Below are 25,231 nucleotides of genomic sequence, written 5' to 3'. Positions count from 1 at the left end.
TAAAATAAGGTGGAACTTGAGAATAACAAACTCGAGTTTCATGCTTTAAAAAAAATAACCCAAATGGAACTCAAGTGTAGGAAACACGAGTTTTGTTTTTTTTTTTTTTTTAAATACTAAACTCGAGTTCCACCTTTATTATTATTATTTTTTTTAAATCAAGGTCGGGAGTAAATCGAGTTTCTCAAACTCGATTTTGGGTTGGAACTCGAGTTTCACAAACTCGATTTTCAAAAAACAGTTTAACTTACTAAATAACTTCAAACACGTGCTATCTATCTAATATTTTTCTGAAAAAATGTTGTTGAGCAAATTTTCCCCTTCTAGTCGCTTTTGTGTGTTTTGTACGACGAGTCGTTCTTTTGCAAGAACTAAACGACCTGTTTTTTTTTTTTTCTTTCTTTCTTAAAAAAGTTATTGTCGTTTGTCTGGATTCCCAACTCCTCACTATAGAACGACTATGTCGTTCTTTTAAGTTTTAAGGCCCTGTTTGGTGTGAGCTGGGTTTCATGGTTTGTATTCATTTTCTATTCATCAATATACAACAACCATAGTTTTAATTTTCTTAGATGTTCTTGGTTTGGGTGTGGGGCATTAGAATAATGCTTAAATTATTAAATTCATTTTTCCGAAGAGCATTCTCATCAACAATTGTAAAAATTTTAGCATTTACAATTTCAAAACACTACTTTTACAATTTTTTTTAACACCTTATTTTACACTATACCAAATATCAAACCTTTTTTTTTTTTTTTACAATTTCATTTAAATATTATTTCTTTAATATTTTTATTCATTTTTTTACAACTTCATTCAATTTTTATTCTTTCTTTAAAAGAAAGCAGGCCCCACCTGAATTAAAAAAAAATAATATAAGTTTTACAATTTGTGAACAGTGTGGTCTCAAATTTGAGATTGCACTATTCATCAATGCCAAATATTATGGCATTTAAAACACTTAATGAAAGTGGTTTTTCAAAGTTTGGTGTGTCAAATGCCAAATATTTAGCATTTGACACACTTAATGGGAATGCTCTAATAGTTTTAGTTTTTAGAATTAGTAATAACTAATAGCAAACTCACATGATGCGTGAGAATAAATAATTATTTTTATTATAATATAATGTATAATTTTTTCTTAAAAATTTTTTAAGATAATTTATTCTTCCTAAAAATTAAATCATTTCTATTTGGTCCAATTAGGTCTATTTTGGTCATATTCGATCCAATTTAGTCCATTCAGTCAATTTTAGTCCCTTAGAGTTATAACTGCGTTTACAAAAAACTGCAATTATAGTTAACCTAAGAGCACTCTTATCAGGTAAGCTAAATATGCCAAATGTTAAATATTTGGCATTTGGCACACCAAAACTCCAAAATATGAGCCTCATGAGATGTTTCAAATGCCAAAAATTTTGGCACATATCTACAGTATCGTCTCAAATATGAGACGGTACGGACATCAATGCCAAACAGTGTTTGGCTTATTTATTTCGTTTTTTCTCTCTCCTCCTATCAGATGTTTCTCTCCGTCTGCAACACATCTCTCTCTCCCTCTCTGTTTGGCATTCTCATTGCCGTCTCACCACGCCGATCTCGCCATCGCCGTCTTGCCACGCTGATCTCGCCATCGCCAATCTCACCACGCCGAGAGATAGAGACCGTCCAGGCTCGCCACTGATCACTAACCCACTTTGCGACGAAGAGGAACTCTAGTGTGAAGGACACGGTGGCCAGAAGTGAAAACTTCCATCAGCAACGGCAACGAAGACGATTGTCCTGATTTGATTGTCGCTCTTAAAAGGTAACAAACACTGAAGGAGGAGAGAAACAAAAAATGTCTCGGTGTATGTCTGATTCAATTTATGATTTTAGTGTAAATTGTAATTAATTTTGTAATTGATTTGATGGATTTGGGATGTGGGTTTGTCTGATTTGGTGGCTGTGGGTTTGTACCGGTGGTGGATGTGGGTTTGTGCCAATCTCTCTGGTTGTTTTTTTTGTTTTTTTTTTGAGGTGGTGTTGGTGGATGTGGGTTTATGTTGGTGGTGGTTGTGGCGGTTGTTGCGGCAGTGGTTGTTGGTGGCGGTTGTTGCGGTAGTGGTGGTTGTGCCGTTGTTGTTGTTGATGATGATGATGATGATAGGGAGGAGTTAATATATTTTAATTTGTAGTAAATATTATTTTAATATATAGAATTGAAGGATAAAATATCTGATAAATGAGATATTGTAAATAATGTGGTAAAATAATAAAGTAGGTGTTTGGTGTGTCAAAATGACATTTTTTTTGAAACATCTGATGAGAATGCTCTAAGTGACTATTTGGATTGCACTGAAACATGGCTACATTTGCGTTTGGGCATTTTTTTGTGGATCCTGTGCACTGTTCACGGGACCTGCAAGTACAAATTTTAGCAAAAACAACTTTAAAACTAGGTCCCACGGTACTATTCAAACATTAAAATTTTTTTAATACAAGATAGAATTTCTTCTCTAGCCTAATCTAAGTGTATATGTGTGTGAAGCTCTTTCCTAGAGAGTTAAACCCCGGCCTTTTCCCCCCACACCCCATAAGCATTTTACTTGTGGAGTGATCATCGCACCAAGGGTGCGCGGTGGTCAAACATTTAAAAATTATTTTGCTATAGTGTTTTCAATTTTCAGCAATAAGTGGTATCTAAACAAACCCTAAGCCTTCATTTGTGAAGTGCGTTTTGTGTTTCCAGTAATGTGCTTTTTTTTAGTGGGTCCTGTGCATTGTTCACAGAACCTGAAACTACTTTTTTAAAAAAAAAATTTTAAAATTGGATCTCACGGTACTATTTACATATTTAAAATTTATTTTATTACAGTATTTAAATATTTTCAACAATATACAGTATCCAAACCGAACATTTTCGGTAATAAGTGGCTTCGAAACAGAATTTAAAGGTTTGCAGCCGTATTTTTTTGGACAAGGCAATAGCCATGTTAAAAAAACGCGACTATAGGTTCATATGGAACTATAAAAAAACGAAAAAACTCATGGTCGATCAGATCATCTCACTCTCAACCTAGCTCTCTCTCTCAAGTCTCAACTTCTCTCACTCTCCGCTGAGTGCCGATCCACGCCGCCGAGATAGCCCACTCTGAACATAGCGCCGTAGTCCCTTGATCTTCCTACCGCCGAGCAGCTCCCTTCAAGTTCTCTCTGACTCTCCACGCCGCCGTCCCTTGCTCTTCCCCATTTCCAGAGTTAAAGCTGTGATTAGGGTTCAGCAAATTTGCAGAAGTTTGCTTCGATTAGAGAGCAGAAGATTGGTGGCATTGTTCAGGTATCTCTCATGTTTTTGGTAGTGGGTATTTGTTACTCAAGTCGCAATTTTTCTCTATTTTCCAGCACACCCATTTCAATTCCTTGCTTATTTTCTTCTATATTACAACAAGTTTCCTGTACTGTACCCTGTTTGGCAGCTGAGAAAATTGAGGATAAATGGGGTGGAAGGAATGTTGTAACTGTGCAAACGCTGCTTTTTTGTTTTGATAATTGGAAAACATAGACAACTAGTGGTATTAAAGACTTATTGGGTGGCAAGAATGCTTTTGTTTGTTTTTTTCTTCTTAGGGTTCTGTGTTCACAGACTAAGCAAAGATATTCGAGGAATAATTTAAACTGAAGGTAGACAACTACTTGTATAAAACACTAATGAGGTTGCAAGGTTGCTTTGAATTTAGTTTCCCTCATTCATAGACCAAACTAGGCTGTTTGTTAGCTATTTTAAGTTATTATCTTGGGGTTTATGTTATCTTGGGCTTGATTGATTACAATTTTGTAGTGATAAGGATGAAACTGGAACTGGATTAAGCAGAGCTTGATAGTGAAAAATTGAGATCCACCCATCTTCTCCAGATTTGGGAAAAATAAAATGAATAATAGAACATCTAAAACATAGGAGTATATGTTTTTCCTTTGACTTGCTTGTTTGCACATTGTATGCTGTTGATGATTTTATTTAGTTCTTGTTAACTTGTAATTAAATGAAGATATTCACATGTATACATTCTACAATTAATTTGATCCCTGCTTTCTTTGGGAAGTTTGAGTTTGGCCAAGAGCCTTTCAATGCAACTGGTTAACACGTTCTAGTGTTTCTAACGGAAACATCCCGAGTTCAAATCCCCCTCCCCCAATTATTGAATTATATTTGGGAATTTTGAGTTTGGCATTGACTATTTGAACCTCCAACCTTGTTTTGAAGTGGGTTTCTCAAATGCATGCAAACTTGTATGAACTATTTCCAAGCATTCCATGCAAATATATCTCTCTATCCCTAATAATGAACAATGGGTGGCTAAGGAAGCAGTGTTAGTTGAAAAACTTGCTTAAAATAATTCATAAATGTTAATTACTTTTATCTTACTCAATTATCCTTTTTGTGGATCATTTTGGGGTCAGGATGAGACATAGAAACTCATAAAGGAGTTGAACTAGGTTGAAAATATAGATTTGCTCCCACTACATAGAAGGAACACTTGATTTTCCAATGCTCATTTGCACTGTTTATTTAGTTGCTAATCAATGGTTTCCACTAGTGAAAGATCAAATGTGAAGAATAATTAACTAAATTGACATTGGTTTCCAATGAGTTCTAGCTCAAGAACCACTTTCTTTTCCCATAAGAATGGATGGAGGGTGAGGGTGCATGGGTAACTTACTTTTAAAAAAAAAAAAAAAAAAATTTACTAATTGTACAAATTCTAAAGGTGAGGTTGAGGATTCAAAGTTCCACCCACTTTTGTAACTTGCCATTAAACAAAGGCAAACAAATTTTGAAACATTTTACATGGTTATTATAGGACTGTATGCTTTTTTATATGATTGGGCTGTATAAAAATTTCATTTATTTATGATTATGAATATAGTATCTTACATTATGCTCAATATACATGTTAAATGCTTCAGTATTAATTGAAGTTGCTTTCGTATTGAGTTTGGGTTCATGTGTAATTCTCTTTTTTATTATCTTCATGTGGATTAGCACAATGCTTGATACTCATCTTTTTGTCACCTGTTAATAGTCACCATTTAGACAGCTCTATTATCTGTGGCCAACCGTATTGCTAGACTTCAGTGGGACTTTCTATGGGCTGGCCTAGGAGATGAGCCCAAATTTCATCTGGTTGATTGGTCGACGGTGTGTACTCCGCTTTCTTCAAGTGGGTTGGGGATTAGGAACCTGAGAACTTTCAACGTAGCTTTATTAGGGAAGTGGTTATGGAGATTTGGGCAAGAAAGAGACACTCTATGGCGTCAAGTGATAGAGGTGAAGTATGGTTATGATTGGGGTGGTTGGTGTTCTAGCTCTTTCTCTGGTCCTTGTGGAGTCAGTTTGTGAAAAAATATTAGAAGGGGGTGACTCTCTTTATCTCGGTTTATTATGCATGAAATTGGGGATGGTTCAAAAGTGCAGTTTTGGCTAGATCGTTGGTGTGGAACTTCTTCTCTTGCTGATCGCTATCCGAAATTATAGAAGATTTGTTGTAGCAAAGAGGCAAGTGTGGCGGTTCTAATGAGGTACACCAACAGAGTCCTTCATTGGGAGATTCAGTTTTGTAGGGAGGTGCATAATCGTGAATTGGAAGCTATCAGGAGCTTCATCAATACCATATATAGCACTCCTGTGAGGGGGAACGGGGAGGATAAGAGATGTTGGCTGCCTTGTAAGAGTAAGGGGTTCACGGTTGGTGCATACTACCATCTCCTAGTTGGCCATAGTGATCAGTTTTATCCTTAGAAAAGCATTTGGAAGCAGAAGATCCCCTCCAGAGTGGCTTTCTTTGTTTGGACCGCAGCCTTGGAGAAATTTTTGACAATTGACAATTTAAGGAAAAGAAAGGTTTGCATTTTGGATTGGTGTTATATGTGCAAATGTAATAGTGAAAGTGTTGACCATCTTTTCCTTGGAGTTATGAGATATGGTTTTTGGTTTATTTGGAGTTTGTTGGGTTATGCCAATGTCTGTTGTTGGGCTGCTTGCTTGCTGGCAAGGTTGTTTTGGTCGCCACCGTAATAGAGATATATGGAAGGTCGTTCCTCTTTGTTTGATGTGGTGTATTTGGAAGGAGAGAAATAGTAAGTGTTTTGAAGACAATGAGCGTTCCATGCCAGATCTCAAGCTTTTTTTTTTTTTTTTTTCCTAACCTTACTTGATAGGTTCTCTGTGTGAAGAAACTATTCTTTTTCTTCTATTTTAGATTTTCTTGACTTTTGTAATGTTCGTTTTTGATTTGTTCCCCCCTGTATACTTCCTGTGTACTTGGGTGTCTCTCTCTTTTTGTTATCAATGAATCTTTATTTACTTATCAAAAAAAAAAAAAAAAAGTGAACCTTGGCCAATAATAGGCTAGCTCAACAGTTTAACATTACAATTAAGAGAGTGTGGTACTTGTTATATCTTAGCCACGCACTTGGCTTTTATCGATGACTCTGCAGATATGTCATTATCTAAGCTTGTTTGCTACTAAGACAACAGTTAAATTACTATATTTCCTTTAAGAGTATATTCATGGTTGTGTGCAGATTTTGCAGCTTGTCCGTGCTTTCAGAGCTCAGATCCCTGTAACTAACCCAGGAAGGTATGTGATGTTTATCATATTTATGATATCAGTTATGAACTTATGATGCTTCCTACAAATAACTGTGAGTGCTAAATGTATTTGCATTGTAGACAATCAGTGGGATGACTATGTTACCTTTATATTTGCAAAAAAATTTGCATGGTACAATGAATTCACATAAAACTCAATTTAGTGGCTGAAGAACTCATTAGCTCTTTCTAATACATGTCTTAACATTGATGACAATTTTGCTTATAGTTCATTTCTTCTAGCTCAAAGACTAATCATAATTTTTGCATTTCCTCTGTCTAGGTCTATAGAACAATCACATCTAACCTTACTGCTTTGAGATCTACTATTATCTCGCTTTGTACACTCGGTAAAATCAAATACAGTAAGTGTTTTAGGAGTACTATTACTCAATCCATTTATTGTTGTTCAAGTATCATATGAATTTGAGATATATTGGGGTCGTTTGGTAATGTTGTTAGAATTTTTTGGAAATACGTGTAGGTGAAAAAATGTGAAAAAATACGTGTAATATTGTTTAAACACTGAAAATTGTTGTTTAAAATGTAGTACCCTCATTATCACATGTAGTAGACAACTGCTTCATTTTTGGAAGTACTTATCTTGGTATTACGGAATTAATAATTATGACATTTACATTTACACAATTATGCTTAAATTATTTAGAACTTATCACGCTAAGTTATGCTTGAATTAGTGTTATATGTTTTTAAAAAAATTTAATCATAAGTTACTCTTGAATTAATGTTATATGTTATAAGAAATTTTAAGCATAATTGGGCATGTCCGATCTTAACGTAATACCAAGATAAGTAAACGTGTTACCTAAGAGCTTGGCTCTACATTGTACCAAATGTATTAATATTAAACCAATTGTAAGAGCATGTTATAATAACTATAATATATTACTTTATAATAGTTATATCTTTCTCATTTTTAAGGATCTCATGTGTAAAATTTTGGAGATTTCTTTATAGAGAAGTTTTAAATTACAGTTTTCACTATATTTTGGAGACCATGAAACTTTCAAATAATGGAAATTAAAAAAATATTTAGACATGTACATGTATATGCGAGATGCACAGATCAACACTCGTCCACAGGAACTTTGGATTTAACCCTTGTTATGTACATTATTGAAATGTTGTTGTAGGTGAAATTCCGTACATATTGTATAGCAATGGATAAAAATTGGATAAACAAGAGGAGGAATTCAATGGAATATGTTCAAGGTGTAGTAAAATTCGTGGAGTTTGCATCTCTAACTGCGCGTGATGGGAAGATCTTATGTCCTTGTAACCACTGTGTGAATTTGATATTATTACTGCCAAATGTTGCACGTGATCATTGTTGGACATGGGGGATGCTTAAAAATTACAAACTTTGGAAATTTCATGGGGAATCGGCGGCTGCAACAAAGGCTACCGAATGTGGGAGTACTCATGTGCAAGAAACCCTAAATAAATATGGTTAAACTAATTGTGTCTTAAATTTATTTATTATTTTTTTGTAAGTTTTCTTTTTTAAGTTTAAATCAAAAACTACCTTTTTCGGTCAAAAAAAAGTTTTAACTCAAAAAACAAATGTTTAATTTTTTATTTGATAAGTATGAAATTTTATTATATTTGGACTAAACTATTTAGTTTTGAGTTAAAAATTACAAGCAAAATACTAAAATAGACATTAGAAATTAGAAACATAATCCCTAAAAATGCAATAAAATTATAAATAGCCAAAAGTCTTATTTAGTCCACATTGGTTCTATTTGGTCCAATTTGTTTATTTGGTACTATTTACTCCATTTTGTCCACTAAAGTTATATTTAGTCTTATTCAATCCGCTTCAGTCCAATTTGCTCCATTCAGTCCACATTGGTCCTATTCAGTTCATTCTATCTACTTTGATCTACTTCAGTTCTATTCGGCCAATTTGGTCCACTTTGATCCAAATCGGTCCACTTTTATCCTATTTGGTCCATTTTGTCCACTTTAGTTCTATTCGGTTTATTTTGTCCACTTTAGTTCTATTCGGTTCATTCTATCCACTTCGGTTCATTTGTTCTTATATGGTCCACCTTGTTTCTGTTTGGTCCATTTGGTACACTTTGTTCCATCTAGTCCAATTTGGTTCATCCAGATCACTTCGGTTCATTTTGGTCCACTTCAATCTATTTTTGTGCACTTATATAATGGGAAAAAACATGTTTAGGTTGAAAGCGCCTAATCTAAATCTATTTGGTTCATTCTATCCACTTTGGTTCATGCATTAACAAATTCGTTTTTGAAAAAAGTTTATTAAGAATTGAAAAAGCTGTTGAAACTTTTTTAATTCCAAATAAATTTTTTTTCAAAAATAGTATATTATTGTGTGCCCTGAAGGTACATGTTAGTAAAATCCTATATGAAACTAGGGATGCCAATTTTTACCTGACCTGCAAAACAGTAGGGTTCTGGGTTTTAGTAATACTCACCCCGAACCTAACCTGTATACATATATAATATTAAAAAAAAAAATTAAAAACCTTAGGTATAAATACTCTTCTTTCTCAATCCTCAATTCATTTTCCTAACCCTAATCCCTCACCTCTAAGTTGCCTTCTCTCTCAAGCTCTCATGCACTGCCTTCAGCCTCACTTAAACGCTCCCCTCACAGCCTCACGACAGTGTTTTTTTTTTGGGTTCATTTCGTCTTTCATTGTTTTTTCTTTGTTTATTCTGTGTTTGTGTTTGTGTTTTTGATTTTGATTTTGAAAGGGTAAATCATAAATTTGAAATTTTTGTGTGGTTGTTTGGGGTGGCTTTAGACTGATTTGGGTGGGTGGGCGGGCTTTGAATCGGCCTTGGCAGTGTCGAGTTGTGGGTTGTCGGTGGCCGTGGTGGGTGTAAGGGCTTAGGGGTCATGGTAGGCGTGGGGCTGTGGGGTCGTGTTGAGTCGTGGTAGGTGTGGGACCATGGTGGGCGTGGGTTGTGGGATATGGGTTGTGTGGGTTTGGGTTTTGGTGGGTCATTAGGTGGTGGAGTTCGATCTGTTTGGTGGTAGATTGCAGTGGTGGGTTTGGCGATAGTAGTTGCTGTGTTTTTTGTGATTGGTGGTTGCGGGTTATGGTTCAAATTTGTTTTTGTTTCGTTTTTTTATTTGAGTTTGTGTGTATGGATTTGGCAGTGGTGGTGGTGGTGGTTTTGTTGGATTTTAGGTGGTGGTGGGCCTGGTGGCAGCTGCTATGCTGTGGGTGAGGGTGGTGACTGTTGTGTTGTGGTAGTTTTTTTTTTTTTGCTATGAGATTGATTTTTGGATTGATTTGGCCTTTGGGGCACTGTATAATTTTTATTTTATAGGACCACGAATTAGGCCCTAAAGTGGTATGGCTGGATGGGGTGAGTTTGGGGGCTAAAAAAAATCTATTTATTAAATGGGGTGGGTTCGGGCATAAAGAAACCCGCCATTAACCCGACTCGTTGCCATTCCTATCTCAAACACTATAATATCTAAAATCTTAAGTATAACATTTAATGTTGCTACGCTTTTTTTGAGTCATATTAATGTAGTATTTCAGTCCACTTCAGTACAACTAAATTTAAGTGAAAGTTTTTATAAACATAAAGGCTATGAATATACAAACGTAATCTTTAAGGCAGTTATTCATTTGTTTTAATGTTGTTACTTTTAAAAGTATTGCATGAGGTTAATTATATATTTAAGAAAAATACATACATACATATATTTATGTATGTATAATTTTTATTATTAAAATTATTCATTCTTTTAAAAGAGATTATCATAATAATCAAAACTCATATGTCATATCAAACTTATGCTGAATATGTATAATTTATTCTCTAAATTTTATTGTAGAAGGAGAGACTACTTGTGATGGGAACTAAGAAATACAACATCAAAACATATGAATCCAAAATAGAATTTTAAAAATCATAATGATTCATCAATATAAAGTAGAGTTGCAAGAAAGAATAAAAAATCAAGAGAAAGAGAATAAATACTTTTTCAAGAAAGAGTGTGAAAGAGAATAATAAGAAATTTATAGAAAATAATATAAGAAGAAAAAAGTAAATATAAAAAATATATTAATAAACATCAAATCATCCAAGTCATATTACGTAATAAAATAACATTATATTCTTATATATTATCTTTGTAATGCAATATGATAATTAATATCTATGAAATCAAAGAGAATTAAAAAGATAACAACTTAAAAACACAAACTTAATCACATCAACTCAAAGTAGAGTTCCAAATAATACAAAAATTCATCAATCTAAAGTAGTGATGCAAGAAAAATAGAAAAAAAAAATGAGGGAGAGAAAGAGAGAGAAATAACCTTTTATGTGTGGAAAATGAGAGAAAGAGAGAGAAGTAACATTTTGTGTGTGAAAAAATTATGAATAAAATGGAAAAGAGAATTGTAAATTTATAGTAAGAAGAAGGAAATAAGAAAAGCAAAAAATAAATGAAAATGATGGAATAAAAGAAAAGTGATAATAAGGTACATAGTTGTGGGAAGATGAAAAGGTAAAAGGGGGGAAGTTAGAAAAGTATAATTAACAATAAGTTAGGAAATTAATAAGAAAAAAAATTAAAAATAAGAAAGAGAATCTTAAAAATGAGTGGATGATGTGACCGTTGATGTGGCTTAATAGGAGTATAACAATAATAAATGTTGCACTTCAAGATTGAGAAACAGTATCAGGCACAAACTTAACGAGGAAACAAGCGTTCCAATTTCATTTAACAGGCCAAAATCTGATGTAAGATGAGCAAATCAAATTGTATCATCATTAAACACTTGCCCAACATCGTACAAAAATAGATGAAACATATCCATCTTTGGAATCTATTTGTACAAATAAATTAGTACCAAAGAGAGGAATAAAGCCTTTTGTTGATTTGTACAGATAAAATATTGGTTCCAAAAAGTGGAATAAAGCCTTTGGTGGATCTGTACTGATAAATTGGTTCCAAAGAGTTAAATAAAGCCTTTTGTAATTCAGGCAAATCAATTACTTTTAAAGTCAACTTTTAAACACAAAGCAAAGGAAAATGATGTGGCAGAAGTTGTTCCTGCTCTTAGTGAGGACATTTTACTGGCCTGGGTGTCTTTTTATTGCTATTTTTTGTGGTTGGATTTCTCTAACTTTTTATGTAGCAAGGAAAAAAAAGAAGTCAAAGTTAGTTGTTTCAATATGATAAGTAAATAATAGTTTAATTTAATTTTTCACAAAAATACAAACAAAACCAATGAAGTTGTGGAAATAAGTCAATGACTTTGTCCCATACTCCCAATGTGAAAGGCTAATCCGGTGCATTTGTTTCACACATCACAGGTGATAAATTAATAGTAATAGCAATAAGCATATGCCTCACCAGTACATACTTACATTTTTGCCTATATGTACTGCCATTCATACCATGACATTACCACCCTAAGTTCAAAAGCAAATCTCACAACTCACTCAGAGAGAGAGAGAGAGATGAATTCCAATTATGCAATCTTTATCAAGCTTTTATTAGTACAATGCCTAGCAATTGGTTGTTTTTCACAGGATTTCGATTTCTTCTACCTTGTACAACAGGTGAGTGGGATTATTTAAGAGAGAGATCATCCTTTGAACGCTAATTACTCTTATCTGATGTTGTCAAAACATCAGAACTTTTTTTTTATATTTTGATTTTACCCTCTAAATCTCTAATGCAGTGGCCAGGATCATACTGTGACACAAAGCAAAGTTGTTCCTATCCAACAACAGGAAAACCCAAAACTGATTTCGGCATTCATGGGCTTTGGTCTAGTTACAACGATGGCTCATACCTGTCCAACTGCAATCCTAACAGCCCTTACGTTCAATCCAAGGTATCAATATTTTATTAGGAAAATGTTAAAGTTGTTATCAATTTTACTAATGAAACTTATAAACTAACTTGATAATAAATGTAACTGATGCTACATCAACAACATAAGTACTTAAATTCTATCACTAATAAAGTTCATTGTATATCACTCTATAGATTTCAGACCTAATTAGAAGAATGCAAGCTGGCCAACACTGGCCTGCCCAAGCGGCAATGGTTCCACGTTTTGGTCACATGAATGGGAGAAACATGAATGGGAGAAACATGGTACCTGCTCCGAGTCCATCCTTAACCAGCATGGATACTTTCAAGCACCTCTAAACCTCAAAGACAAAGTAGACCTCCTCCAAATTCTTGAAAGTGCACGTAACTCTTCATATATGTAGTAACTTGAAATTGGTTGTCCCAGCTTAATTTCATAAACCTTCTCTTTGTTTGTTTGTTTGTTTTGTTTTTGTTTTTGTTTTTTTTTAAATATTATTTTTAATTTTCATTTTTACGTGGGGAAAAAAATGTTACAGGGATCCACCCAGATGGGAGTTCTTACAGCTTAAGTAGAATAAGTGATGCTATAAAAGGAGCAGTTGGGTATGCTCCTGGGATGGAATGCAATGTTGGTGCATCAGGGAATAGCCAGCTTTACCAGATTTATCTTTGTGTAGACACTTCTGGGTCAAACCTCATCAAATGTCCTGTGCTACCAAAAGGGGGATGTGCCTCCAACATTGATTTCCCTACCTTCTAAATATAATAGAGGAATTAAGTGGAATGTCTCTCTTAAACATCATTTGCTGAAAGTGTATTGGATATTTCGACTGTAATCCTGCCTAATTACCAATCATTTGTGTTCTCTTGTGGCATAATAATCATATCTATTATGTACACCTTTAAATTGAAGAAAAATAACTTATTCATTATAAAAATGAAGTCTCTGAATCCTGATTCATTTTCTGTGGGTTGATATCAATGATTTTATATTAAGTGAGTGCCTCGCATTTTTTTTTTAATAATTTTTCTAAGAATATTTGTTATATAGAAAATCTTAAATGACCAATTTTTATGACCTTTGGAGCATGATACAAACATCTTACATTGACAATAGCACCAAACTCCGAATAGTGTGTGCAACACAGAGTCCAAATCTTCTGTCCCACTTTTTCTGCTCCACTATATACTACACAAATAAAAACATGCCACTTGTCCATCTAATATATTAACTCTGCAACACATGTTGATATAACAAAAAAGAGCGTCTCTTCCATCCTTTTTTTAGACAATAAGAAAATTTTTCATCGAAAGTTATACATGGATGAAAAGAAACCACACATGGTTCAAGAGAAGATATTTCTAACCTCAATTATTGGTCTAATGGTTTTTAAGCCTTCACGAAATCCATGAAGTCTTGAATTCAAAACTCTTAATTAACATCTTGAAGTCATTTTAAATGGATATTTTTCTATAATTATCTGATGTGTATAAGATGAAGAGACTCTATATATACTCAAAGAAATAATTAAGTGATCGAAATTCAAAAGACACCAACATTAAATTTTTTTTAAGACATTTTTAATCTCGATATTAAAATTGCGGAGAACATTGGCATGGTATTAGTGTATTACATACGAGGTTGAATAATGAAACTTCCAAAAGAAACTTAAAAGTCAAATAGCACCAAAAGTTAAATGACAAGTCATAATATAAATAATTTTTAGAATTAGTATTAAAATGACATTGATTACTAACATGTATAATAAATAAATATGAACATTTTATTTAATTTTTTTTTTAAACAGTCGTTGTTTTTTACTATAGGTTATAGAATATCCTAAATCCCTTCCATCTAGCTCATATCCTAGGATTTTATCTCAATATTTATCTCCATAAACTAATGAGTTTAAAAGGGTTATAGATTCCACATGGATTTTGTCGCTTTGAGTTAGGGTAGTTGGTGTAGCCCAAAAAGTACGGAAAAGAACAAGGAAAGGAGGAAAATAAAAAATTAGATCCACTTAACATCATTGAAAGTTAGAAACTAGAGGATGTTTTTCCTTTTCTTTTGGATTAGTAATCCTTACATTGTTATTTATTTATTATTTGATAAGTAATTCTTCCATAAACATTGTTTTTAGTCAAAGAGTAAGGCATAAACAAAACAAAAAAAATCTCAATTTTTTTCATAATTTATTGGAATGATTATTAAGTTACGAGTGATACACTACATGGAGATTCAATAACCATTTAGCCTAAATGATTTAGGCATATGTTATGTGATTAAAATCATATGTAAGTCATTAATTATTAAAATCACCGTATGGTGAGTTGGAATAATTTTTTTCTTTAAATCGATTTAGAGGAGAGTTGTCTCCATATAGATATAAAGTTAATTACCAATGCAAAAAAGAAGAAGATATAAAGCTAATTATAATGCTTTTTCTTTTTTCTTTTTAATAGGTAGATAGTGAGGGGGAAGGTAAGATTCAAACAACCGACATGAGACACCATTGAGAAGAACATTATTGCTGGACAATCACTTGAACCCCAAAGCTAAGTGAACATTCCAAGTGCTCCTATGTATTGGACTCAATTCTTACCCGTAAACAAAGTGAGCATAAACTCAGCCAACCCGACCTGACACAACCCGAAGGGTATTGAGCAGGTTGGATGGGTGTTCGGATTGGGTTCAGGCCAAAAACAGTCTCTTTTGGGTTTGGGTTGGTCTTGGGTCCAATCTGACCCACCCAATTTTTTTATAAATAAAATGTACAGAAACTAAATCTTTGCTCTTTTTTTTTCTTTTTCTTTTTTCCCTTTAGACAAAACATGAAACAAACATAAGAGAGAGAGAGTTAAGGAAAAAAACATAAGGTAGATCGAAAAAAGTTATTCTTCTTCTTCTTTCTTCCTTTTCCAACTCTTGTGTTTAGCTTTGCTTTCTCATGAAACTCTGATTGAGTGGATCACATGTATCCCAAGGAGTGAGAGATAAAGAGATAGATAGATGATATGTAAATTTTTTACAATAAATTTAATTATGACCATAAAAATCTTTAAATTCCTAAACAAACAATTAAAAATAGACTAATTTTATATAGAAATAAGTGAAAATTTGAAAAAGTCTTTAATTGATTCATAGGTCATAGTCATAGCCGCATATATTCCTAAATGGAAATTTGAAAAAAGAGCAAATGCTCACCACTACTAAGAATAATGCTAGAGATGCAAACTATTTTACAAAATTTTTTACAAACTGCTAATGTGATAAGTGATTATTGGTAAATGAAAAAATGATATTAATGATGGACCTAGATGAAAACCAATAAAAGGTTGGCCACATTAGCAGTTTATAAAAAATGTTGTAAAATAGTTTGTGACTGTAGCATTACTGCACTACTAATGACAAGAATTATAAAAACTCTTTGTCCATATATATAACACTAAGGTTATGTTTGGAAACAGTTTTTGTTTTCTATTTTCAAAAAATTGTTTTTAGGAATATAAAGAAAAAAAAAATTTCTTGTATTTTTTGAAATCAAAAACATGTTTGGTTAGTTGAAATTAAAAAAATAGTTTTTTGAAGAAAAAAATAGAATATATTAAAATATGTTGTTACTAGGATTTGAACTCTAATACTAACTCATATAAATGAGATAGATTTATTAATGTGTATTTTCATTGACTTTTGAAAATTAGAAACTGAAAACAGTCTTTTGCATGTTTTCAGTTTCCTTCACAAATTAAGTTTTGAGAATAGTTTTTGTTTTCTGTCCATTTTAGATTGCCAAATAAGTTTTTTAGTTTCAAAAATAGAAAATTGTTTTTGAAAACAGAAAATAAGGGGAAAAAACAGTTACCAAATATGCCCTAAGTTTTTTCTTTTTTTAGAAAAATATACAACACTAAGTTAAACCATTAAAAAGTTTCTCAAAAAAAAAAGTAAACCATTAAAAATTATGAGCATTAACATGATCCAGCAAGTGATAAAAGTCCAGAAATTCATTCTCCTATATTGATATTTATTAGGAAATAAACTAGCAGCGTTTTTTTTTTGTGAGAAGAAAAAACTAGCAACTTAAGTCGCGGAACTCAATGTGGGACGATATTTTAGTTAGTCCAACAAATTCGTGCATCCAAAATTAAAATTTTAAAATTTCAATTTTCAATGACCGCAGCAAAACCAAGTGCTAGGGTCTCGCAATTAAAATTATTTGAAGTATTCCTTATTATAGGTCTACCATTCTTCTTCACCCTCAAAAAAAAAAAAAAAAAAAAAAAAGTCTACCATTCTTCAAGCAATTAAAATAAAATAAATTTGTTTAAATGGAAAGCAATTAATGTATTTGGGTAAAAGATATTTGTTTCAAAGTATAAAGCATTGTAATTAGTCAAAGAATAGTAAAAATGGCAGAGCATTGTAATTGGAAATTAATTCCCTACAGTCATGGGATATGTTGTCATTCATTTATTTTTTTTAATACAAGATATAAATTCTACTCTAGTCTAATATAAGTGTCCTTACCCTCTTCCACACTCCACAAGTACTTATACTTGTGAAATAACCATCGCACTAAAGGTGTTGTCATTCATTTGCAGACTGCAATCATGGGATATGTTTTCATTCGTTCCTACTTTCCTTATCTCTTTCCCCCTCTTTTAATGCAATTCCCAAGTTTTGAGCTCCAACATTAATTTTTAAATGTTGGGAATTGGATTTAAGTTTTTCTTATTAATGTCAATCAATAAATTAGTAAAATAGCAACAAAGAAAACTTGACAACTTTTAAAGGAAAGTTTGAATAATACAATAAGTAATTTTTTCCCTATTAATAGCTCATTAAAGTCCGGTTGTTTCAATGTTTCTATAAGACTTTTCCTGGTTCACACGGTTTGAAAATTATATTATGAAAAAAAGGCCCGACCTGACACCTAGCAACCCAACCCGACCATGCACCCGCATATTTGGGTTGCATAGGGTTTTTCCTTGTTAAACCCGATCAATATCGGATCGGGTTTCGGGTGGCAGTGAAACCAACCCAAGCTCAGTCCTTATTCAAGTCATGCTGCTTGGTTTTGTTTGGCATTTTGAAGGCATATACTTTAGTCAACTTTTTGATCCACTCAAATAAGAAAATGAGGTATTTCCTAAAGCAACCAAGTCCTGTAACTCAACTAGTTAGCAGATTGAACTTCCTAGTGTTTCCAAATAAGATTTAGCGAGGGTTCAAATCCCTCTCAATTATAGAGTTATAATTATAAAAAAAAAATCTTGCAGTTGAAAATTTATGAAGAAACACCACCCCCTTTTGAATTAATTAACATTTCTTATAGTACTTGAACGTACAATATTTGTCATCAAAACAATGATAACTTTGAATTGATGATAAGAGGGTAAAAATGAAAATTAAAACATCATAAAATGGTTATCACCACCATTTTTTAAAAGGAAGGGAACTCAATCTCTGAACCACATTTTCCCTTGGGAAACACAGGGCATTCGATTAGGCTTGACCCAGAAGTATCCACACAAAGGTAGATCTGGTAAAGCTGGCTATTTCCAGATGCATCCACATTGCACTCTATCCATGGAGTATATCCAATTGCACCTTTTATTGCAATTTTGATGTTCTGTAAGTTGTAAGAGTTCCCATCTGGATTTATTCCTGTATTCATTTTCACATAATGCATGAATTATTATATTAAGGACATTATAGGCAATCAAAACCCAAAATCTAGTAAATTACGCTCTATTTGTTTCAATAATGATGTTTTCTAGAAAAGAAGCCATTTTCTAAGAAACATTTTCTATAAAACTATCTCCTTTTTTCTAATGTTTAGTAGCAACTTTAAATTAGTTGAAAAACAACCTCTTAACTTCCCTTACTTAGCTTGCTGTGAGATAGAGTTGTTTTCCAAAAAAATTTAATGAAAAACAATCTCTAAAAATAAGTCATACTTTTTATGTTAATCAAAGATAGTTTCCTTTTAACTCAACTTTGTTTAGGCTACCAAATATTGGAAAATAAAGAAAACTATCTTAACACAAAGTTTTTCATCAAAACAAAAGGAGCATAAGTGTTACTTAGAAAACAAAACACTATAGTACTGAAAATTGAATTTACCTGCACTTTTAAGAGCTTTGAGGAGGTTTGTCTTTCCTTTCAAATTGAGAGCTGTATCGAAGTATCCATGTTGGTTAAGTGCAGACTCTGAGCATGTCCCATGTTTCTCCCACTCATGTCTCCAAAATTGTATATTGTTGCTGCTGGGGCAAGCTAGTGATGGCCAGTTTTTTTGCATATCGTTTATGAGGTTTGATATCTATAGCCATGATAAATAGGTTGACTGAAAATCATAGTTCGTTCTAGAAAAAATGTAAATAAATGATAACAGTATTTAACTAATTTAATTGAAGCCTTCCCATAAAATAATAATAATTGAAGCCAAAACTCCAAATATTTTTAAGATGGGGAAGGTTTGTGTTCACATCGTCTTTTGCACTAAACCTGATATGATATGGACAAATGAGTCGTGACATAAACTGGACTTGTGACAACAACATATCGGGTCCAGTGCAAAAAACACTAGACTCAAGAGATGTCTTTTTAAGATACTACACTTAATTGTCCAATGTTTAATAGCAACTTTAAATGAATTGAAAAACAACCTCCTAACTTCCCTTATTTAGTTTGCTGTAAGATAGAGTTGTTTTATATATAAAAAAAATTAATGGAAAACAATTTCTAAAAATAAGTCATATTTTTTATGTTGACCAAAGATAGTTTTCATTTTACTCATCTTTTTTGATGCTACCCAACACTGGAAAACACAAAAAACTATTTTTACACAAGGTTTTCCATTGAAAAAAACGGAGCATAGAAGTGACATCTTTAGAATATGTTTTATACTTAGTGCTAAAATGATGTGAAATAATAAAGAAAATTCAACTGATCCTGGTATTAGTTTAGAAAATATTTTTAGAAACTTAAAAAGAAAAAAAAAACAATTAACTTTTTTATCACTTTTTATAGTTTCCATGAAAATAGTATCAAAACTTCTATAAAATGGGGAACATCCATTGACGGGACCCATAATAATAAATAAAGGATGCCATTTCTCTTGCCATGTTAAGGAAAGAGATTAGCAAAAATGATTTAGATATGCATTCAACTAAAAAAAAGGGAAAATAGTATACAGCCAATAGTCTAGTCATTTCCAAAAACGGTCCAATTAATAAAGTTGTTGTTAATTACGTGGCCAGACTTGTAGAAATTGATGGAATTTCATAGTTAAATTACAGTGTGTTATACTTGTGACTGGTCATCTCAGAACCTTGTTTCTTCTAATCCTATAGAAACGACTCACAAAAACATTAAGAGCAAAATTTGCTATGATTTCGATGCCAAAAGACAATGATATATGAAAAAAAAGATTTCAAGTGCCTTAGCCTGATTGAAGGAATTGTTAGGATCACAATTTGAAGGGTAAGAACCATCCTTGTAATTAGGCCAAAGCCCATGAATGCCAAAATCTGCAGAAGGCTTCCCAGTGTTTGGGTAGCAACAACTTTGCTTTGTGTCGCAGTATGATCCAGGCCACTATAGAAATAGTTGAAGATTAAGAAATGAAAAAAAAAAAAAAATACACTAGATTAATTTAGTAAAAAACAATGCACAAAAGAATGATATGATAAAATAATAAATAAAAATTGGCTCACCTGTTGGACAAAGTAGAAGAAATCGAAATCCTGTGACAGTGAAACACAAAGGAGTGAGAGACATTGTAGCATCAAAAGGCTTAGCAAGATTGAATATTTGGACTCCATGTCTCTTTCTCTTCCTCTTGACTCTGTGGGGGTTTGGAACTAGTAATGATGATTAAAGATGAGATGGTATATAATGGTTCAAGGGATAGCTGTATTTATAGAGAAAATGGAAAGGTTTTGGGTAGAGATTCAGGGTATAGGATATGCTTGGCTTTAGCAATCATATTCATTTTTATGTCATCATTTAAGATTTTATGCGTGTAACGGTCAAGAGTAATGATTAATATATGTTGGCTTTATCCTTATGCTTATCATATCAAATTTTGGCTACTTTTTCCTTATTTGCCTCCTTTCCCTAAAATTACAGTGTCAAAAGCCATTAAAGGGAATCATGTCAACTAAAATAAAGCAAAATTAACAAGTTTTTGTTTTCCAAGTGGTATAGAATAAATTATTGTTTAGAGCTAGTATTAAAATGACATTGATCACTAACCTGTATAATAAATAAATATGAATATTTTATTTAAAAAAAATTAAAACAGTCGTTGTTTTTGACCATAGGATATAGAATATCCTAAATCCCTTCCATCTAGCTCGTATCCTAGGATTTTATCTCAATAGTTAACTCTATAAACTAATGAGTTTGGGTTGTTGGCGTGGCCCAAAAGTACAGAAAAGAACAAGAAAAGGAGGAAAATAAAAAATTGACAAAACTTAGGTACAATACTTTAGGTATTGTTAAGTTCTTTTCTTAAGATTCAGCCATGTGGCTACTTAAATAAAAAATACACTTCCATCCCATGAGAAAAAAATCCACGTGGCTAAATTTTAAGAAGAGAACCTAAGGAATAACCTCTAAGTACTGTACCTAAGTCTTGCCTATAAAAAATTAGATCCACAAGGACCGCAACATCATTGAAAGTTAGAAACTATAGTATGTTTTTCTTTTTCTTTTGGATAAGTAATCCTTTAATAAACATTGTTTTATTCAAAGAGTCACACATAAAAATAACAAATTTCACAATGTTTTTGTTTTTGGATAAATAATCCTTACATAAACATTGTTATTTATTTATTCGTTGATAAGTAATCCTCCCATAAACAGTGTTTTTAGTCAAAGAGTACTGCATAAACATAAAAGATTTCACAAATTTTTTCACAATTTATTGAGATGATAATTATGTTATGAGTGATACACTTTATGGAGAGTTAAAGTTAATTATAATGCTTTTTTTGTTTTCTTATTAATAGGTAGATAGCGAGGAAGAGGGAAAGTAAGATTCGAACTACCGACATGAGACACCATAAAGGAGACCAATATTGTTGGACAATCACTTAAACCCCAAAGCTAATTATAATTTTAAATATATGAATTCATGCGAGCCTAATTGCATTGTATTTTTCAATTTTTAGTTAATAACAAATGGTGCCTTGGTTGGTAGTAATCTCTTCCACCTTAAAATTGATATCATGAGTTCAAATTCATTTTTCAATCTAGCTTAGGTCCAATGCATAGGAGTACTAGACTTGTTAACATGCTGACACATGTCAAATATTTGCCACTTTTCAAAATTCCACTAGGTCTAGTGCTTGTATGTATTGGACCCAACCCATGAATCTCTATTTTACTATTCAAGTCACGTTGTTTTGTTTTATTTGGAATTTTGAAAGCATATTTAGTCAACGTTTTGGTCCACTAAGATAAGAAAATGCAATATTTCCAAAAGCCAACCAAGTAAAGATTCTTGTAATTGAACTAGTTGAACTTCCTACTGTTTCTAAATAAGATATATTGAGAGTTCAAATCCTCTCAATTATAGAGTTAAATATATATATATATATATATATATATATATATATATATATATATATATATATATATATATTTCGAAAATTTATGAATAAGCACTATCCCCTTTCGAATTTATTAACATTCTTATAGTACTTGAACGTACAATATTGGTCATCAAAACAATGATGATAACTTTGAATTGATAATAAGAGGGCAGAAATGAAAATTAAAACATCATAATGGTTATCACTACCATTTTTTAAAAAGAAGGGAACTCAATCTCTGAACCACATTTTCCCTTTGGAAACACAGGACATTCGATTAGGTCTGATCCAGAATTATCCACACAAAGGTAGATCTGGTAAAGCTGGCTATTTCCAGATGCATCCACATTACACTCTATCCATGGAGTATAGCCAATTGCACCATTTATAGCATTTTTTATGTCTACTAAGCTGTAAGAGTTCCCATCTGGATTTATTCCTGTATTTATTTTCACATAAAGCACGAATTATTAAGGACATTATAGGCAATCAAAACCTAAAATCTTGTAAACTAAGTGTTACTTAAAACACAAAGCACTAAAGTATTGAAAATTGAATTTACCTGCACTTTTAAGAGCTTCAAGGAGGTTTGTCTTCCCTTTCAAACTAAGAGCTGTATCAAAGTATCCATGTTGGCTAAGTACAGACTCTGAGCATGTCCCATGTTTCTCCCACTCATGTGTCCAAAATTGTATACTGTTGCTACTAGGGCAAGCTAATGATGGCCAATTTTTTTGCATATTGCTTATGAGGTCTGATATCTGTAGCCATGATAAACAAGAAGATTGAGAATCATATTCAATCTAGAAAAAATTATAACAATATTTAACTAATTTAATTGAAGCCTTCCCATAATAATAATAATAATTGAAGCCTAAAATCCAAATGTTTTTAAGATGGACAAAGTTTGGGTTCAATATGTCTTCTGCGCTGGACCTGATATGATATAAACAAGTGAGTCGTGACATATAAGGATTTGTGGTAGCAATATATTAGGTCCAGTGCACAAAACACTCCACCCAAGAATTGTCATTTCAAGATACTACTAATTGTCATAATTAAAAAAAAAAAAAGAAGTTATGTTACAATCACAAACTGTTGTTGAGGGTAACTTTTTATTGGTTTTTATTCAGGCTTACCATTAACAACACTTTTTTATTTACTAGTAATTACTTACCACATTAATAGTTTGTAAAAATGTTGTAAAACAATTTGTATCTCTAGCATTACTGGTTAAAAAAACTATACAGTTTCTACCCTTTTGTATTTTAGCCCAACGCAGTTTTTACACTTAAGCGCTAAAATGATGTGAAATCTTTTTATTTTGCGTTTTCAAACAGAAACACATGTTATGGTAACTCATTTAAGGTGTTATAATAAGCACGCCCATCATTCAAGGGCATTATCCATATGGACTTTGGTTCAAGTAGCTGAGCAATAAATGTAGAATTTGAATAAGTTTACCACCGCACACCCGGTGCAGTGGTCACTCCACAAATATAAATGCTTGTGGGGTGTGGGAAGCAAGGGTCAGGATTCAAATCTCCAGGAGGGAGCTTCACACACACATACACTAAGATTATGCTAGAGTAGAAATTATATCTTGTATAAAAAAAAAAAGAATTTGAATAAGTTTTTTTCCCCATATAATACTCTGTAATGATAATAGAGAGAAGTCAACTGATGTTAACATTAGTTTAGACAACATTTTTAAAAATGGAATCAAAATATTTTTAGAAATGCTGGCATTAGTTTAGAAAATATTTTTAGAAATAGTATCAAAATTTTTTTAGAAATGCTAACATTAGTTTAACAGTTTTTTATAGTCTATACAAATGGTATCAAAAGTTCCATGACAAGATCCATAATAATAAGTAAATGATGCCATTTCTCTTGCCATGAATTAAGGAAGGAGAGAAACAAAAATGTTTTAGATATGCATTCGCCTAAAATGGGAAAATTTATAAAAAGTGAAAGGACAGTTTTCTCATTGAGAGCTGGCATTATTGTAGTTGGTCTAGTAATAATATACAGCTAATAGTTTAGTCATTTCTAAAAAAAACTGTCCAATTAATAAAGTTGCTATTAATCAAGTGGCCAGACTTGTGGAAATTGATGGAATTTCATAGTCAAATTACACACTGTTATACTTGTGACTGGTCATCTCAGAACCTTGTTTCTTCTAATCCGATAGAAGCAATTCACAAAAACATTAAGAACAAAATTTGCTATGATTTTGATGCCAAAAGAATATGATATATGAGAAAATAAAAATTCATGTACCTTAGCCTGATTGAAGGAATTGCTAGGATCACAATTTGAAGGGTAAGAACCATCCTCGTAATTAGGCCAAAGACCGTGAATGCCAAAATCTGCAGCAGGCTTCCCAGTGTTTGGGTAGCAACAACTTTGCTTTGTGTCACAGTATGATCCAGGCCACTAAAAAAAAATTGAAAATTAAGAAATGAAAAATTTTAAGTTACCCAATATTAATTTAGTAAAGACGATGCAAAAAAGAATGATATGACAAAAGAAAATGGCTCACCTGTTGGACAAAGTAGAAGAAATCGAAATCCTGTGATTGTGAAACACAAAGGAGTGAGAGACATTGTAGCATCAAAAGGCTTAGCAAGATTGAATATTTGGACTCCATGTCTCTTTCTCTTCCTCTTGTCTCTGTGGGGTTTGGAATTAGGAATGAAGGTTAAAGATGAGATGGTGTATATTGGTTCAAGGGATAGCTGTATTTATAGATAAAATGGAAAGGTTTTGGGAAGAGAATCAGGGTATAGGATATGCTTGGCAATCATATTCATTTATGACATCGTTTAAGAGTTTATGGGTGAAAAAAAAAAAAAACAACAAAACATGGACGCAGCTAAAAAAAGCTGGATCCAAACGTATTCTATGTGTGCAATGTTTGAGAGTAATGATTGCTTGTCATATCAAATTTTAGGTACTTTTCCTTATTTGCCTCCTTTTCCTAAAATTACAATGCCAAAACCCAAAAGCCATTAAAGGGAATCACGTCAACTAAAATAAGGAAAAATTAACAGGTAAACTTGTTTTTGTTATAGCCTTATAGGTGGGATGGAAAGATTCTACTCTCAAACTCTTAATTCTTTTTATTTTTTACGAAA

The 25,231-nt window shown here is 32.4% G+C and overlaps 2 protein-coding genes, 1 long non-coding RNA gene and 1 pseudogene across 3 annotated transcripts; 2 read left to right on the top strand and 2 right to left on the bottom strand.

Annotated features, from left to right (window-relative positions):
* The first annotated feature begins 3,023 nt into the window (after positions 1 to 3,023).
* LOC142641767 (uncharacterized) lies at positions 3,024 to 8,120 on the top strand. Its single transcript, XR_012845458.1, has 4 exons — positions 3,024 to 3,316; positions 6,562 to 6,617; positions 6,912 to 6,993; positions 7,783 to 8,120. It is a non-coding gene; the product is annotated as an uncharacterized LOC142641767 (long non-coding RNA).
* Positions 8,121 to 12,083: 3,963 nt separating this feature from the next.
* LOC142641351 (extracellular ribonuclease LE-like) lies at positions 12,084 to 13,413 on the top strand (annotated as a pseudogene).
* Positions 13,414 to 17,794: 4,381 nt separating this feature from the next.
* LOC142641361 (extracellular ribonuclease LE-like) lies at positions 17,795 to 20,367 on the bottom strand. Its single transcript, XM_075815780.1, has 4 exons — positions 20,208 to 20,367; positions 19,933 to 20,088; positions 18,613 to 18,811; positions 17,795 to 18,153 (listed from the first exon to the last, which is right to left on the bottom strand). Exons 1-4 carry the CDS (start codon positions 20,313 to 20,315, stop codon positions 17,930 to 17,932), a joined length of 687 nt encoding a protein of 228 aa, XP_075671895.1. The 5' UTR covers positions 20,316 to 20,367; the 3' UTR covers positions 17,795 to 17,929.
* A 1,782-nt stretch (positions 20,368 to 22,149) lies between these two features.
* Positions 22,150 to 24,971, bottom strand: LOC142640991 (extracellular ribonuclease LE-like). Its single transcript, XM_075815334.1, has 4 exons — positions 24,637 to 24,971; positions 24,375 to 24,530; positions 22,654 to 22,852; positions 22,150 to 22,530 (listed from the first exon to the last, which is right to left on the bottom strand). Exons 1-4 carry the CDS (start codon positions 24,742 to 24,744, stop codon positions 22,307 to 22,309), a joined length of 687 nt encoding a protein of 228 aa, XP_075671449.1. The 5' UTR covers positions 24,745 to 24,971; the 3' UTR covers positions 22,150 to 22,306.
* Between the last annotated feature and the right edge of the window lie 260 nt (positions 24,972 to 25,231).

The sequence above is a fragment of the Castanea sativa genome, chromosome 6, assembly GCF_040712315.1.
Source record: "Castanea sativa cultivar Marrone di Chiusa Pesio chromosome 6, ASM4071231v1".
NCBI lineage: Eukaryota > Viridiplantae > Streptophyta > Magnoliopsida > Fagales > Fagaceae > Castanea > Castanea sativa.
The sequence above is the reverse complement of the archived record's forward strand: the minus strand, read 5'-3'. Positions and strand labels throughout refer to the sequence as shown.